General features: G+C 51.8%; 1 protein-coding gene across 3 annotated transcripts in view; it reads right to left on the bottom strand.

Moving 5' to 3' along the window:
• Nucleotides 1-3441: 3441 nt before the first annotated feature.
• GPR26 (G protein-coupled receptor 26) overlaps nt 3442-15199 on the bottom strand; it is a 30499-nt gene continuing 18741 nt past the window's right edge. For 2 of the 3 annotated variants that reach the window (XM_032423121.1, XM_032423122.1), the window contains one exon: nt 3442-9667. In XM_032423121.1, the coding sequence (XP_032279012.1) occupies nt 9436-9667 (232 nt within the window). In that variant the 3' untranslated portion in view covers nt 3442-9435. The remainder of the gene's footprint in view (nt 9668-15199) is intronic. The other variant, XR_004301681.1, reaches the window with a different exon arrangement.

The following is a 15199-nucleotide window of genomic DNA, read 5'->3' as shown; positions in this document are numbered from 1 at the left end:
AGTCAAGTTGATCAATGAAATTAACCATCACAAATACTCAACTGGAAAATGGTTATAAGAAATAAAACCAACCTCGTAGGAGTATTAGGGAATTGAAGAAGGTGATGCTCTGGAAGGATTTAGCACAGCATCTGGAACACATAGGTTCTCAGAGGTTCTCAGGAACCTGAAACTCTTCATACCCTTAGCATAAGGGTCTTTCCTCCTGCTGCCAACCCCAGAGATGTCCCCTGGTAGTGACGAGGCTCTCGTTGGCTGGGACATCCCATTGCCAGGACATTCCAGTTCCCTCCTCTTTCTTCCTTGTTCCCCTGGGGCCTGGGCTGGGACCCACACGCCACTCCCCTGAGGCCACCCCAGCCCTCCTCGATGCAACTGGGTGCTCAGCTCAGCTCCGCAGGGCCCGAAGAGGCCCCATGCGAGCAGTGGTCTGGACCCCACCCTGAGAGGATATCTGTGGGGCACACCCCAAGCTCATCTAGGGAAGGGATGCCTCCTGTGTGGTGGCCATTCTGGAGGCATCTGTGGGCCCAGTGAGATCGGGGCAGGGACTGTGGGTCCTTGAGGAGGTGCTGGAGATGCTTAATACCGCACGATACCTGGTTACTGTCAGCAATTAGTCATCTAGCAAAGTCTAAGGAACCGGGCCCAAAGTGGCCAAGTTGCATGGTATCTGGGAGGGGTGGGGGATGCGTCTCCCAGGGACAGGCAGTCAGTCCCTGGGCAAGTGTGTTTGGGAGGGGGTGGCTGCTGTGGGCTTGGGTGAGTCAAGAGATGGCCCCAAAGGATGAAGACCTACCCCTCAGAAGGCTGTGTGAGGGCCGGGGCATCTGCGGAGTGGAGATGGGAGAGAAAATAGAATCCGATACAGGAAGATAAGAGATAAAAGAAGTATACACTTATGTCCCACCATGAAGTTATGTAAAGCCAGCATTTCTGACAATTAACCTGTACATGATAAAAATGTGTTCACACCAGGTCATCAAAGTATGGACAAGATTTTATAACAGGAGGCTTTATTGGACAGAATCACAATATATACTCCCCCCCATATTAACTATCGATTCTATCATAAAAATATATTACAACATTTGATATGTTTTCACAAAACACAAGCCATTGTAAACAGAGCAGGCAACATTGGCCTTGGATTCAAAAATCTTGAGTCCCGTTGCAACAGAAAAACAGTGTTGGCAAGTGTATTACATGAAAGGTAATATTGTCACATTGGGAGGACTTCTAATAATATGTGTGTGTGTGTGTTTAATGGAGCTATATTTCTGTTTAATAAATTAGGAGAAAATAAAGTTAAAGCTACAATGTTAACAAACATTAGAGACTGCTAAAATTTTGCTTCATTTTTTTTTTATACTCAGTATGCAGCTGTTTGAGTTTGTGAACATTGACCCATACGCATATACTCATGGGCACACAGAATCACGACGCACGTGTTCATGGGCACATTTGCTCCAACATAAACATATCCATTTTCCTATGGGTCTGACATTAGGGATAGAACATTGTACAGGAGCCAGATCACTTTGTCTCCAGGAATGAAATCTCTTTTATTTTTCTAAATCCTGGTTTCCGAAAGTATTTTTCAAGTATCCAAATATAAACTACATTTCCACGTGGAATCCTAAATGAGGTGGCACATACCTTAGGTTTCTTTAATGTGGGCTCCCTTTTGTCATCTACTGGCCTGTCCTCTGGATGCCCCAAGCTATGGACAGTGTAAGTCCCCCACCCCACTTGGCACAGACACCAAAAAATAATGAAATCTATGAAAACTCAAGGTAAGCCGAGAATTTGACTTTGGTGCTCTCATTATGTGGAGCTTCTAAGAGTTCCAAGGGTGAAATCTAACTAGTCTCCTCTCAAGAGAAGTGATGGTTCTCCCACTGGGCACTGAGCAGGGTAAACCTCTGTGTGGGAGATGGGCATGCTCCATTCAGGAGGATGAACAGGGAGATTGACCTCCACAGGACACAACAGAGGGATAGATTTATGTCCTCCTGGGAGCTGTCTCACCAAAATGGGTAACGCACGTCCAAATGGCAAGGGTTTCATTCTCTTCTCCCAAATGATCCTACAAATGTAAAGATGGGCCTATTCCAATATTTAGAAGAACGCTCCGTGGGGTAATGAGGGGAAGGCAAGGCACCTTTATGATGTGTCACTGGACTGCCAATGCTGTTTGTGCAATTCTGCAATTAACCAGGTTTCCCCTGGGGAAACCCTGATGGGCTTGGCGAGACACCATCCTCATTAAATGTCCCTCAAATGTTCCAGAAGAGGTTATATTTACATGCTTGTTGTAAAACAGGATTGTTGAGGTTTGGAATGATTTCAGTTTTCAGGGGAACTTGGCATTTAAAGGTTTTTAGAGCATGGGGTTTGGTTACAAGTAATTAAAGCAGGGATTTGGTATTAAATGACTTGAAGGTAAGGCAATGGCAGGCTGAGCCTTTAGGGACTGGGTGTTTGGTATTTTAGCCAGGCATGACCCATCCATCGCTTTGCTCTGGTCATCAGGAAATGGACCGGCTTAGATGAAGGAATCAATGGCGTGCCATCATGATGGCATCTGATGCTCTCCCAGACACAATCCCTCTGGACAGGATGGGGTGAGACTGAGGCCAGGGCCTTGATGGTGATGATCAGAGTGAGCTTCCATGTCCAAATACAGATTCTGGGTTCTTTGAAACTATCAGAAACATGGACTTGAGGTTCTCTTGAATACATGCAACAGCTCTTCTGCACCAGGGGAGAAATAAGATCCTGACTATAGAGTCACGGGCCCGAGGGACAAAGGACTCAGGAAATGTCACAACTCAGTCTTCCTAAGAGCACAAGCATTCCCAAAGGTGTGCAGAGTCATTTGAGTTGACAATCTAAATTATTTTAAAAAATCCTTAAAGATGGGTATACGTGATAAACTACAGCACTGCTAAGATTGAGTAGATTCGTAATGTTTGACCTTGAAATGCTAGAGACATCTTTACATGACGCTCCGCGTGAGCTGATTGTACAAAGCCTGATGACAGTGTGGGTGTGAAGGGGGTGGAGCTGAAGTGCCACACGGCACAGGACAACTTTCGCAAATATGGTTGTTCCTGGTGGCCCCGGGGGTACGTGGTAGTGCCCATTAGGACCCTGTAGTGATTCTGCATATGTATCCTGAAGATACACCTTTGTGTCCACTCGTGTATATTGTCAGGGAGGTGCCCTGGCCAAGTGTGCTTGGTTTCTGAAGAATGAATTATGCCCTCCTCCTGCTCACAGTTAAATGTAGATGCTCCTCAAAATAAATGCAATGCATTTTTGTCCTTCCTCCCTCCCTCCCTTCCTTCCTCCCTTCCTTCCTTCCTTACTTCCCTCCCTCTTGCCTTCCTTCCTTTGTTCTTCTCTTCCTTTTCTTTTTTGATAGCTAAATGCATGTAGACTCCCCCCCCCCCCCCCCCCCCCGCGCCCACGTTTTCTCTAAGAGATCTCATTTTGGTACTCCTAACTTCAAGACTTGGATCATCTTCCACGGACCACAGATCACGTTCACTCCCTCAGGAGGCGCTTTCTGTCCTCTGGGCTCACTTGACACCAATCCTGAACACGCACTAAGCCCTTAGCCCATAAGACTCCTTACCGGGCACCTTCACCTCTCCTCTGTGTCTTGTCCTATGTTCTTCCCTACTACGTGTTCTGGGCCAATGTCATTGTCTCTAAAAAGCCTTCCAGAACCCTCCTTCCCCACTGGCCAAGCGCTTCAGCCCTCCCTCTGCACCCCCCAGCGGTGTGCTTACCCCTCCCGGGGCAGCCCCGCTTACGCTGTAATTTCCTGTCTCCCCCAGAGGCTGGCACAGTGCAGGGCCGGGCACACAGAAGGTGCTCAGGAAACATCTGAGGAGTGTCAGGCACGTATTTCTGCAGTTCTGGGCTGGAGCCTGCAGCTGCCACATGGTACTCCCTGAACGGCTCCAGGACTCTGCTTTCCTGGACCCCTCCACCCCCTGCACCCCCCGCAGACCGCCGCGTCTGCCGTGATGTCTAGGTCAGGCTGCCCGAAACCACGTGTCCCAGCCACTTCCCTGTCCTGATACAGATTCCCCAGGAAGATGAGCAATTTCGTGCCCTGTATTTGTGGAAGGAGGCACGAGGAGGCCTTTGACCTCATGGCTCCGTCTGAAGTGGAGAGGCAACAGCAAGCCTGAGCTTCCTGCTTCCCTTCCTTCCCCCGGCACCAGAGCAAAGGCGGCTGGCCAAGGGATGGCCTAGCTCTTCTGGGGCTAAAAGGCCAGTCGGTCTTGAGAGAAAGTGGGAGCCCGCTGGGGACGTGGAGAGCCACAAGCCACGTGGCTCCCAGCCAAGTTTCCCCTCTGAACCCTTAAAAGCAAACCAGGGAGGCCACCTCCACCCAACCTCTCCTCCTGGCCAGCTCAGCCCGGGGTCCTAAGCCAACACCAGTGTCTTCCACGGAAACCCTTCCGGCTTCAGGACATGAGGTTGACTTTGGTGCCAGGACGCTGCTGTGTTGTTCTGATGTCGTGAGGGCTGTTGGCCCAGAGTTTCAGGAAAATTCAGGTTGACAGCGAGCCCTCAGACACCGAAGACATCTGGTCAGATAGATTTCCTGGGAACCATAATCCCGGGTACAGAGGTGGCTGCTCAGCCTCCCCCTCTCCCCCCGAACTCCCCTAGAGGAAGAGAAGTCCGGAGAAGTCCTTTCCAAGCAGGCGGCGGCCGAGCGAGGCAGGGGCCCCGGGGCCCGGCTGGTGGGTGGGGGTGTTAGCACAGAAGTGGGAGCCAGGTGTTCTCTGCTGCTGATGGACAGACGCCCGCTGTGCCTCCAGCTGCCTCGAGCTGGGTGCTGCTGGGGACTCCCCACTGGCACTAGCCTTCCCTTCTGGAGACCATGGCCCTGTTTTGCGTTGCCCCTCACGTGTCTCTAACTGCCGCCCCAGGATTTACAGATCTTCTCAGAGGTCTGAAAAGGAGATGACAGTACCTACATCCTGGGGTCACGGTGAGGACTCGTGGAAACACGACCCGAAAACCCTCAGCCCGGCGCTGGCTTGTAGGCTTCACTCAGTGCACACGAGCTGTTAGGACTATGGACGATGGTCATGACAAGGAGCTGCTCCCGGGGGGACGTGGCCGGGTCAGCCTTGCTGGATGAAGTGGGGAACCGAACACAGACCCGCACCCAGGGGCCGGCCTCCGGCACTGTCTCCTTCTGGCCCGGCCTCCCTGGCCTGGCTCCGCTGCGGGGGAGGGAGGCTGGGTGGCAAGAGCACTGGGCTAGCTGTGGTTAGCGGCAGGGGGGCAAGATGCCGTCGGCTCCCACAGCCAGGCTGCCCCAGCAGAGGTGCAGTCGAGACCCAAGCAAGTGTCCCCATGGGACCCTCTGAGCGCCAGCTTCCTGCTCTCTAACAAAGTGTCCCGGCCCATCCTCTGCCGACACCCCGCGGACGCCCGTGCTTACTACCCGGGAGCCCCACGGAATGGAATGAGGCAGCTTTGCAAATACCTTTGGGGGGGGCAGCTTTTCCACCTGAGTCTCTGAAGATGGGTTTTTAGAATTTCACGGAGTGAGCGCTATGTCGCCCTGAGAGCGAAATGACTCAGCCCTTAAATGAGGCTGGAGATTGAACTATCTGGAGATCTGAGGAAAGATACAGGACGAAACAGAGATATTTAGAAAGGTCCAGCTTTCCATGGAGTTTATCCAGGTGTCCAAGATCCCCATTCTCGGGGAAGAGTTGGGAAGCCCCCTGCAGCAGTCACCTGGGCACGGATGTCTGAAAATGCAGAATCCCAGGTCCTGCCCAGCCCTCCTTGGACCAATCTCCAGGGAGGGGGTACAGGAATCTGCATTTTTAAACAAGCTCCCTTGGTGATTCTTGTGGATAATGAAGTTCAAGAGCCAAAGGCTGTTCCAGATGCTTTAGACCTTCCAGGGAAGCGGTGGGAGCCGCAAATATATCCGGGACCTCGCTCTTCCCTGTGGTGCTCACGGTCCAAAGGAAAGGAGCCGATGCAAGGAATTTCTGGCACCTAATAAAATATCCTCATTAAAACAATAAGCCATCTGGATTATCCTGCATTTGGGTTAAATTCTAGAAATGCAGGGCCACAGGCCACACCCCAGGCATTCTCTACCTGCCCCCACGTAGGCTTGGCCTGTTCTGTCTGTCTTCTCTCAGAGAGAAAGGCACCATGAAAAGAAAACTAATTTCAGAAACACGAGGAGAGAGGTTTATTGCTCAGGGTGACAGGAGACTGAGCTGAATCCCAGAAGGCATGGACCGTTGGTATCCGGTGGCTCAAGTCAACTTCCCTCAGGACCCAGCTGCCTTCTAAGTAAAAACAGGCTGGCTTTTAGTGGCACAGCTTTGGGAGGTCAGCTGACCACGAGACACACAAACCCCAGATGCCATGACCCTCACCTGAGCTGGCAGTCCCTTAGGGGGGTCCTAGGGCTCTGACGTCCTCTCCTTCTAGAAGAAGTGCAAGAAAAAGATGGAGTAGTTGCAAAGTGACTGAAAGAGCCACCCGGGGTCGGTTTAAATCTACATTTTAAATTAAACAAATTAAATCTACATTTCTGATCATGTAGGGCTAGAAACAGAGCCCTGTGTGGGGGGCCAGGAATCGGACGCCCCCCCCCACCCCCAGGCCAGGCGTCAGTTCCAAGCTTCCTGATCCAGCTGTCCACCGGAGTTTGGCCCTTACACATCGAGCCTCAGGCAAGACTGAAGTCAAGTAAGTATTCCCAGGCCCGCTGATCTTGCTGTTTCAGAGTGTTTTACCTGAGAAACCCATGTTACGTTTGATAAATTAAATTACCAAATGAGGTAGATAATTCACCTGGGAATAAGGAAGCCAGGGGACAATTTTATAGACTGATATAGATGAATACCAACATTCATCTAAGGGTAATTACAGCAGAGTTGGTTGGTGCTGACCCCTAATGTCATGTTTTTCTCCTTGCTTCTCCTTGGCTTTTAATGCCTGTCTGAACAATAGTGAAAACACCCCCTCGGCTGACTTATCTGGGCTTTTGTCTACATGATGCCAATACAACTCGTTTTATTGTGGGTTTTGTTTTAGCAGTCTATGGGCTTGGCAAAAATTATGACATGTATCTTTTTAAAATGCGTGGTGTTGTGGGTGACAGATCTTTTGTTTTGTTTTGCTTTGTTTTTTAGCTCAAGAAGAGGTAAAAGAGATCTAGTTGCATCTGGGAGTATAATAGGTTGCCTATATAGAACAAGCAGAAAGAGGACTTGACAGAGTCATTCCCCGACATCGATGAAAACACATTTTGCTGCTTGAAATTGACTGTCTAGTGGCCTCATCTACTAGGTCACTACTCCTCTGTTGCCCAATTTTGAGAAGATTTGCGTGAAAAGGGAGATTGTCAGATTCAATTGTGGCTATCTTCTTGACTCCATACTTGTTTTCAACCTCATCGGTACCTTTGGTGTTGGGACAAGCGGGGTGGGAGTGAACAGCTGCTTGTCACTAGGAAAGTTCACAAAAATGAATGTCGACTGTGATTCAAACTCGATTCAAACAAATGTGCTCTGAATCAGAGCAAGTTTTCAGGAACACACAACGTCATGTCTCGGGAGTGGTGTGCGGGGCTAGGTGCTGAACAACCAGCTCTCTGTGGAGCAAAAGTCCTGGTTTTAGACTTTGCTGATTTTCTTGGCCTAAATATTCCCATCACGGCTGATTTCAAGCTACCAATGTGATGTCCCTGAACATGGAACTGGGGGGAGAACATGCCCCACGGGCTCCTCCAGGCAGGTGTGAGCACACCTCCAACTATAACTGACAGGTGCCAAGGCCTGGGAAGCTACATCTGTCCCTGTTCTAGTCTCCATGAAAACCTTGAAAGTAGGCAAGACTAGGCCAGGCTCAGCTATCTGTTTTCTAAATGGGAAGCTAAGGTAAATCAGACAACATCTTTTCAAGGAGATGTGCATGAAACTTCTCTGTCTTTCCATACTGGGGACCCCTGGCAGTAAAAAGTGTCAGGCTCTTCCCAGTTGGTCCCTGCTGGACCGTGTCCTCCCCCCTGCACTTCCAAAGTTAGGACACACAGAGCTGGAAAGAGAGAATGAGCCCTCGGAGTCTGTGGCTCCCCATCCTTTCTACCTAGAGGCATCAGAACAGAGGACCAAGAAATAACTGCTCTTAGCATTCACACGTCTTCCGAAATAATAAACAAAGACGGATGGGCAAAAATCTCAGCCCACTCACCTTGGCTTTCCATAAATCAAGATGGGGCTGCCAATGGGTTGGCATAGGTATTGAAGTTATCATTGTCAATAAAAATGTCACTCTCCCTTCACTAGCACAGGGCACTTTCTTGATCACCTGGGACAGCCTCGACTTCTTGTTGATAGACTCACGGAGACTAGACGTGGAGCCACTGGGATCCTGGAACCCAGTGCCTTAGAACCAACGCTAAAACCCCGCTCAGGTCAGTTCTTGTGGGTGGCTCTCACAGAATGTGCCGGACGAGATGTGTGAGACAAGGTGAAAAGCCTCCTGCAAAATCGGGTCACACCCAGGGGTGGGGGCACCAGGCAGCCACCTTCCTCCTGCCTCTCCTTGGCTCCAATAGTTATGACGTGTGAATCAGAAGAAGGTGAGTTCAAGGTCAGACCTCCAAGAACATTATCACATGTATTACCTGCCTATTTGAATCATTTTCATGCTAAGATTGTCTACACACACAGACGTTAGCTTTTGCGGGGATGTGGGGGACCAGAGTTTAATCCAATGTAACCATCTCTAAGACCACTGCTCAGCAACAAATGGGCAGCCGCTAGTTGTTAAACATTTTCCCCTTGGGCTCAGGGTCCCAAGAGTCCCAGCTGAGCACAATTTAGTGAGTCCCAGCTGGATAATATTTGGGTTAAAGCAGCCGCCACTACCACGTGGAGAAGAGCAGCCATCCTGGACGTAAGGCCGAATGGCCACTGCCAACCGCACTTTCAGCATGACTGATGTCCCATGGAGACCACCACTATTCTTCAGCATGGAGCCCCAACACCTAGTGGTTAGGAAGCAGGTGGATGCCATGCTTCCCCACCTGCCACCAGCACTGCGTGTCCTTGATCAAGACCAGACTCAGCGTCACTCCTGGGGAGTCTCTGGTGAGTCCAGGAGCCCAAAGGAGCTTCTCCAAAAGAAAAACCCAGAGTGAGTAACCATGGTCATCCTTTGGTGCAAAATAGGGACAGTCCAGCCTCTGCCCTTGAGGAACCAGGAAGCAGGCTTCAGGGCCCCTGTGAGCCAGGGAACCGGAATCGCTGGCCGGACAGGTGGGTGGCAGCTGGGGGTGTCCACCCAGGAGCCCAAGCCCTCCCTCCCCGCTTCTCACCAACTGTCTCATTCCTTAGTCTCCAGCAAGAGCGACGTCCTTCACTCAGAGACCGGCAGGATGTTCTGGCTGTGGGAGTCGCCCACGAGGCCCGAGGAGCGCAGGGAGCGCCTGTGGAGGAGCCTGTTCAGAATCTCTTTGCAGCTTTTGCGGTACTGATGTCGCAGTAGGGAGTACACGAAGGGGTCAGACGCGGCCTTGCTGTAGGCCAAGCACTTGGACAGCACCCCCCAGTGGGAGCCGATGGGCACCGAGGAGGACAGCTCCACCAGCCTGCGGAGACACGGGGAGCCCGTTACCGAGAGCACAGCCTCCTGGCCAAGCCTCAGCTTCTCTGGGACTGCCTCCTGGACTACAACTCATAGCAGTAACAGGGATGGACGGTGGACATCCACCAGGCCCTTAGTTCATTTCAGCTCCTGCAGCAACCATGCACTTTACACGTGTGACTTCGGGGAACCCCAGGAGATGGGACTACCTCCATTTTGTGTGTGAGGCCATAGATGTCCAAGGAGGTTGAGTAATTCGCCTAAGGTCACATGGTCAGCAAACTACAAAGGCAGGATTTGAACCCAGGTCTGTCTGACTCTGGAACCCAGGCTTACCTAAGAAACAGGCTAGTGGCTAATTGTGTCCTGGCCGCTGGCTCCAACTCTGCTCCCGTCCTGCTATGTGACCCTGGGCAAGTCATTTCCCTTCCTTGGGCCTGTTGGTTTTATATGAAAAAGGAGGCGGTTGAATAAGATTATCTCTACAACTAGAAGAGACTGATTCTTTTGCTTCAAATCCAGCTCCACCCTCTTAAGAAGGCTGCCTGGGAGGGAGGGCTGAGAATAATTTTGCAACCATTCTGCAAAGCTCAAAGTACATCTTGCATCAGGAAGAATCCGTAGGTGACAAAGGCCTCTTCCCGGGGTTCCGATTCTGGTGGCCCTTGGCCACGGCAGCAGTCAGGGGACCCTCAAGTGACCTCATGATACGTGGGAGATACAGCCCATGTCTCAAAGGGGCATTTTTCTGAAAGTCCCCCCGTGTCCATTGAAAAACTCCACTCAATGGTGGTAACGCCAGGCTGTGAGGAAGTGAAAGCCCTCCTCGGTGTAAATGGAATTCCCCCCAAATCAAGCCACTTACTCTTTCTCAAGTGTGTCCAGCTCCGGTGGCCATATCTGGACCTTATCCAGCATGGATGTAAGGTCAAAAAGGCCACAGCTTGGAAATCCCAAGTTACCCTCTCCCTGCCCACTGCCAGATGAGGAAACTGAGGCCCAGAGAGGAGAAGGGGTCACCCAGCGTCACACAGCAGGGAGTGAGAGAGGAAGGTCCGCCTCCTGTGCGCTAACTGGGATCCGGCACCTGTCTTCCCCCGGGGCCCGTGCTGTCTGCATGATGGCAGGCAGCGGCGGTTCTCAGTGCGCCGGGCCGCCTGGGTGAGGCCGCAAAACAGACTGAGCCTGGGCCATCACTCTGTGCCGCCAACCGGATGCTTTCCTTGGCTTTCTTTGGGCTGAGGCTGTGAGGACAAGCTCATGAAGGGAAGGAAGAGAAAGCTGGTAGGGTTCAAGCCTCCATTGCCATGCCCTCCCCTTTTAAAAAAGATTTTACTTATTTGCCAGAGAGAGAGAGAGAGAGAGAGAGAGAGAGCACAAGCAGGGGGAGCGGCAGGCAGAGGGAGAAGCAGGCTCTCCGCTGAGCGGGGCTCGATCCCAGGACCCCGGGATCATGACCTGAGCTGAAGGCAGACACTTAACCGACTGAGCCACCCAGAGGTCCCGCAATACCCCTTTTTGGAACAGACCCTTAATGAACCCATTCTGAAGCCCCCCTGTTTGGCTTCCTGTTTCCAGAACCACTGGCTACCCTTGCTCTCTGACCTCGTGGGAGAACGTGGCCTCGTTTCTGCTCATGCCCTCCTTAGCCTGAATGGGGAAACGGAGCTGTTAGCATTTGGGAAAGCTGCACTTTTAAGAAACCTATTTTGGGAAGTGATAGACTTTAAGGGGACAAAAACCCTGAATTTAGAATTCACACCTAATAATAACAATGAAATAGCTGAATGCCAACACATTGCTGCTATGTGATGGCAAATGGCTTTTCCAAAATGTCTGCTCTCCTGTATGTCGCTAAATTCAGTCTTAGTGTTCTTGGCTCTCCCGAGAGGACTTATTAAAAGAGCCAAATATCATTAAGCCATCCGGCAAGATCAACATGATTATTTGCAGGTTCTGTAGATTTCACAGAATAAAATGATTCGAGACGATGTAAAATTTCACTGCTAGATAATTAAGAGATAAAACTTATTTTGTTTGCTTCTCAGAGATTTTATGTAAAGTCTCAATTCTCTGCCAGGTTCAGTAATAATAATTCCCAGTTAGTTGCGTGTCTCCTTTGGGCAAAGTACTTGATGTGCACGGTCTCTCCTCTTACAATGATTCTGTAGAGCGGGAATTATTCCCATTTCACAGACCAAGAAACCCAGGCTCAGGGAGCCAGAGGCTCCTACATGGAAACCTGGTTCCACCAACAGCAGCCCAAGTGCTGGGGCTCAGATCCTGCACCGCAGATGGGACAAGAGGAGTTCTACATCTCCCCCAGACCCAGAACCCCTTCTCCACGGTTCCGTGCTGCCCAGGACTTTGTCACTTGCCCCTGGCCACGGTCCACACAGTGACTCCTGCTCTGAAAAGCCAGTGTGTGGCCTTCATCAGGGCCTCTAGGCAAAGAGATGCTCTGGATCCGCACAGCCTGGATGCTGCTCTGGTGGAGGGGCAGGGCCGGGCTGCCGCCGAGCCACCCCCTTCCGTGCTTGGAGGTGGTGACGGGCAGACCCACTTCCTGCACCTCTGAGCACGTGGAGCCCTGCCCCACACTGTGCACCTGCTGTGACTGGCTTTGCGTCCACCTAGCTCTCCCAGTTCCAGGTCCCCATTTGTTCGAGGGGGCCGGGATTTCCACAATGCCACAACTGCTTCTTTCTCATTCTAGATCTGAGCAGGGATACCATGTGGCCCCCTCCAGATGACCTAGTGCAAAGGGAATCCTCCAGCCCATCTTACACCAGGTCTAGCTCTGCTCAGCCCCTCTGAGCGCCCTCCCCTCCAGGAAAGGGGCATTATTGTTCGGATCCGTCTTCTTCTCCGTGTGGGCAAGGTCTCTGCATGCTACACATTCCTGCCATTCTGGGCCTCGTCTCTCTTTAGGGAAACGGAAAAGTGCTTGGTGGATGACTGAACTCCCTTCTCCTGCCCTGGATGGCTCTGACCCACGAGCCCCGAGTTTAGGGATTATTGGGCTTAGGTATACATAATGTGGTACACTTTGTTATATCACCTGCCGTGGGTTGAACTGTCTCCCCGAAATTCCTATGTTGAAGTCCTAACCCCCAGGACCTCAGAATGTGACCTTATTTGGAAGTGGGGCTGTTGCAAACGTAATCAGTAAGGATGGGGTCAGCCCGGAGTTGGGTGGGCCCCTAATCCAACATGACCGGTGTCCCTATAAAAGGGGTAATTTGGCCACAGAGGCACAGGGAGACGGCCATGCGGAGATGTAAGGCAGAGAGACTGGGCTATGCTCCTACAAGCCAAGGAGCTGACAGCAGATCCCAGAAGCCAGGGGAAGGCCCTGGAACAAATTCTCCCTCATCCCTGGCCTCAGGAGGAGCCGACCTTGCCATCACCTTGATCTTGGACTTCGAGCCTCTGGAACTGAGACAATACGCTTCTATTGCTGAAGCCACTCAGTTAGTGGTAGCTTGTTCCGACAGCTCTGGGAAACTAATACACACCCAGTGAGGAAGCCCCTGGGGACGCAGGGGGTGGTCAGGCAGGGCCGGTTGTAACAACACAACAAGGCCCCGAGTCCCTGCCCCGCTCCCAGAGCCCTGTGTGCAGCCAGGTAGAGCCCAGCGTTTGCAGAAGCACTGGGCACTGCCTCTTCTTCAACCTCCAGGAAGCAGAGCTTGCTGGCCCCCGTCCCTGACCTTCCATCAAGCACCAAAGTGACTCTCCGTGTATTTACTGCCTGGGATACGAACCAGGAAAACCTCTGCCAGCAGGCTCTATTCAGGGGGAAACGTTTATGCTTCCTGCCCCTGACGCCCTGACACAGCTCCCCACTCAAACCCCCTGGGGTGAGAGCCCACACTCCAGGTCCGCAGGGCAGACTGGGGAGAGGGGAAGAGGGCCAGGAGCCCGCTTTTCCAGCATTCCAGGTGCTTCTGCTGCACGTGGTTCAGGGGTGTGCCGCGAGTACCCGGGGGCGTCTGAGCACTGCCAGGATTGGGGGGAGGTGTGAGATGCCACTGGATTGGGGCCTGTTCACACATCGGAAGCAGAACCCAGAGATGGATATTCTTCTGACTCAGGGTGACGCACAGCAGATCCCTGCAGGTCCCCTCCCCGCGCCTCACTCCACCAGTCCTAGGTGCCTGGCCCCACCTCTGCACCCCTCTGCCCTGTATTTGTTAGGGGGATTCTTCCAGGGAGCCATGCTCCTCTCTCTCAGCAGGAAGCCCTCGGATCCAGGTCACTGGCTGGTCCCTGTGCTGGCTGTCACCACAGAGGGCTGATGAGGCCGGGGAGCCCCTGCCCCCTCACCCTTCACCCTTATGTCTCATTCCCCACCCGGCAGCCTGGCAGTCCTGGTCCCCGCAGGGAGGATGGGGTACCTTTGCCAGAACTCCAAGACATTTTCTGAACCTCCAGAGAGACCAGTGTCTCCATTCTGCTCAACAATGAGAATCTCCAAGGAAACTAAATTCTGGGCTGAGGACAGACCAGTAAGATCAACAGCTGTAGACTCAGCTCCCCTTCCGGGTCCCCTGGGGCTCAAGGCTTTGACGGCCGCTTCACAAACATTGTCTCAAACCCCTGATAGAGGCCCCCCTGCTGTACAAAGGAGGAACCACGGCACGGCCTGGAAAACCCAGGATTGGAAGGCTGGGCTGTGGGCACCAGCGACCACGTGCCTGCCTGGCGCCAGGATGCCCCTCCCAGCTCCTCGACCCGGTTCCAGGGTACAAAGACCTTTACCTTCAACTCTTGCTTGGAAAGCGGTAAATTAGCACCCTCTCTGTACACCTCAGTACCTCCTTCATCTCTCCTCCCCCCGATGCCATGCACACGCATGTACACACACACACACACACACATGCCGTGCTCCAAAGGCAACATGGGCCACAGAACATTCTTTGGGAAGCCAGCCTGATGTCTTCCCAAGACTCCTGGAGAACTTATGTGTTTGAAGACCTGTAAGTAATAAGCTGACACTTAACATTTTCATGAGACATTAGAATGGAAGGCATTTTATTAAAAGAATACTAACACTGGACAACCACCTGCATATTAAACCGCTCTGCCATCTCCATAATTCCGTGACTTTGAAAAGCCACAACAATGGTGCTGTCAGATCCACTAAATGCTTCAAAGCCGCACTCCGGTGATTTGGGACAACCGTAAGTATTTGGAAGCATATGTCGCTGCAGAGATAATAGCCTTAGAAATGCTTCTAGACAAGTGAATTTTAATTCAGAAAAAATTAATTAGAGCTTTTGGATGAGAATCTGTTGCAGATCTTCAGACCCTGCTCAAACACTCGGAAAAAGTCAAACGTGACCCATCAGGGCTTCAAGGACATGGGAGCCGGCATGAGTGTGTAATAGAAGGTAGTGACTCGCAGGAAGAGTGAAGGTGGAGATTTCCAAATGTTTTCCACGGTCATCTGACATGCCCCAAGGTGCACATATAAGTGGCTCTTTGGTTGGGACAGTTGGTGGGACTGTCTTTCTGAAAGGTATTTGCTGCA

The sequence above is a fragment of the Phoca vitulina genome, unplaced genomic scaffold (genome assembly GCF_004348235.1).
Source record: "Phoca vitulina isolate PV1807 unplaced genomic scaffold, GSC_HSeal_1.0 scaffold28, whole genome shotgun sequence".
NCBI classification, from domain to species: Eukaryota; Metazoa; Chordata; class Mammalia; order Carnivora; family Phocidae; genus Phoca; species Phoca vitulina.
The sequence above is the reverse complement of the archived record's forward strand: the minus strand, read 5'-3'. Positions and strand labels throughout refer to the sequence as shown.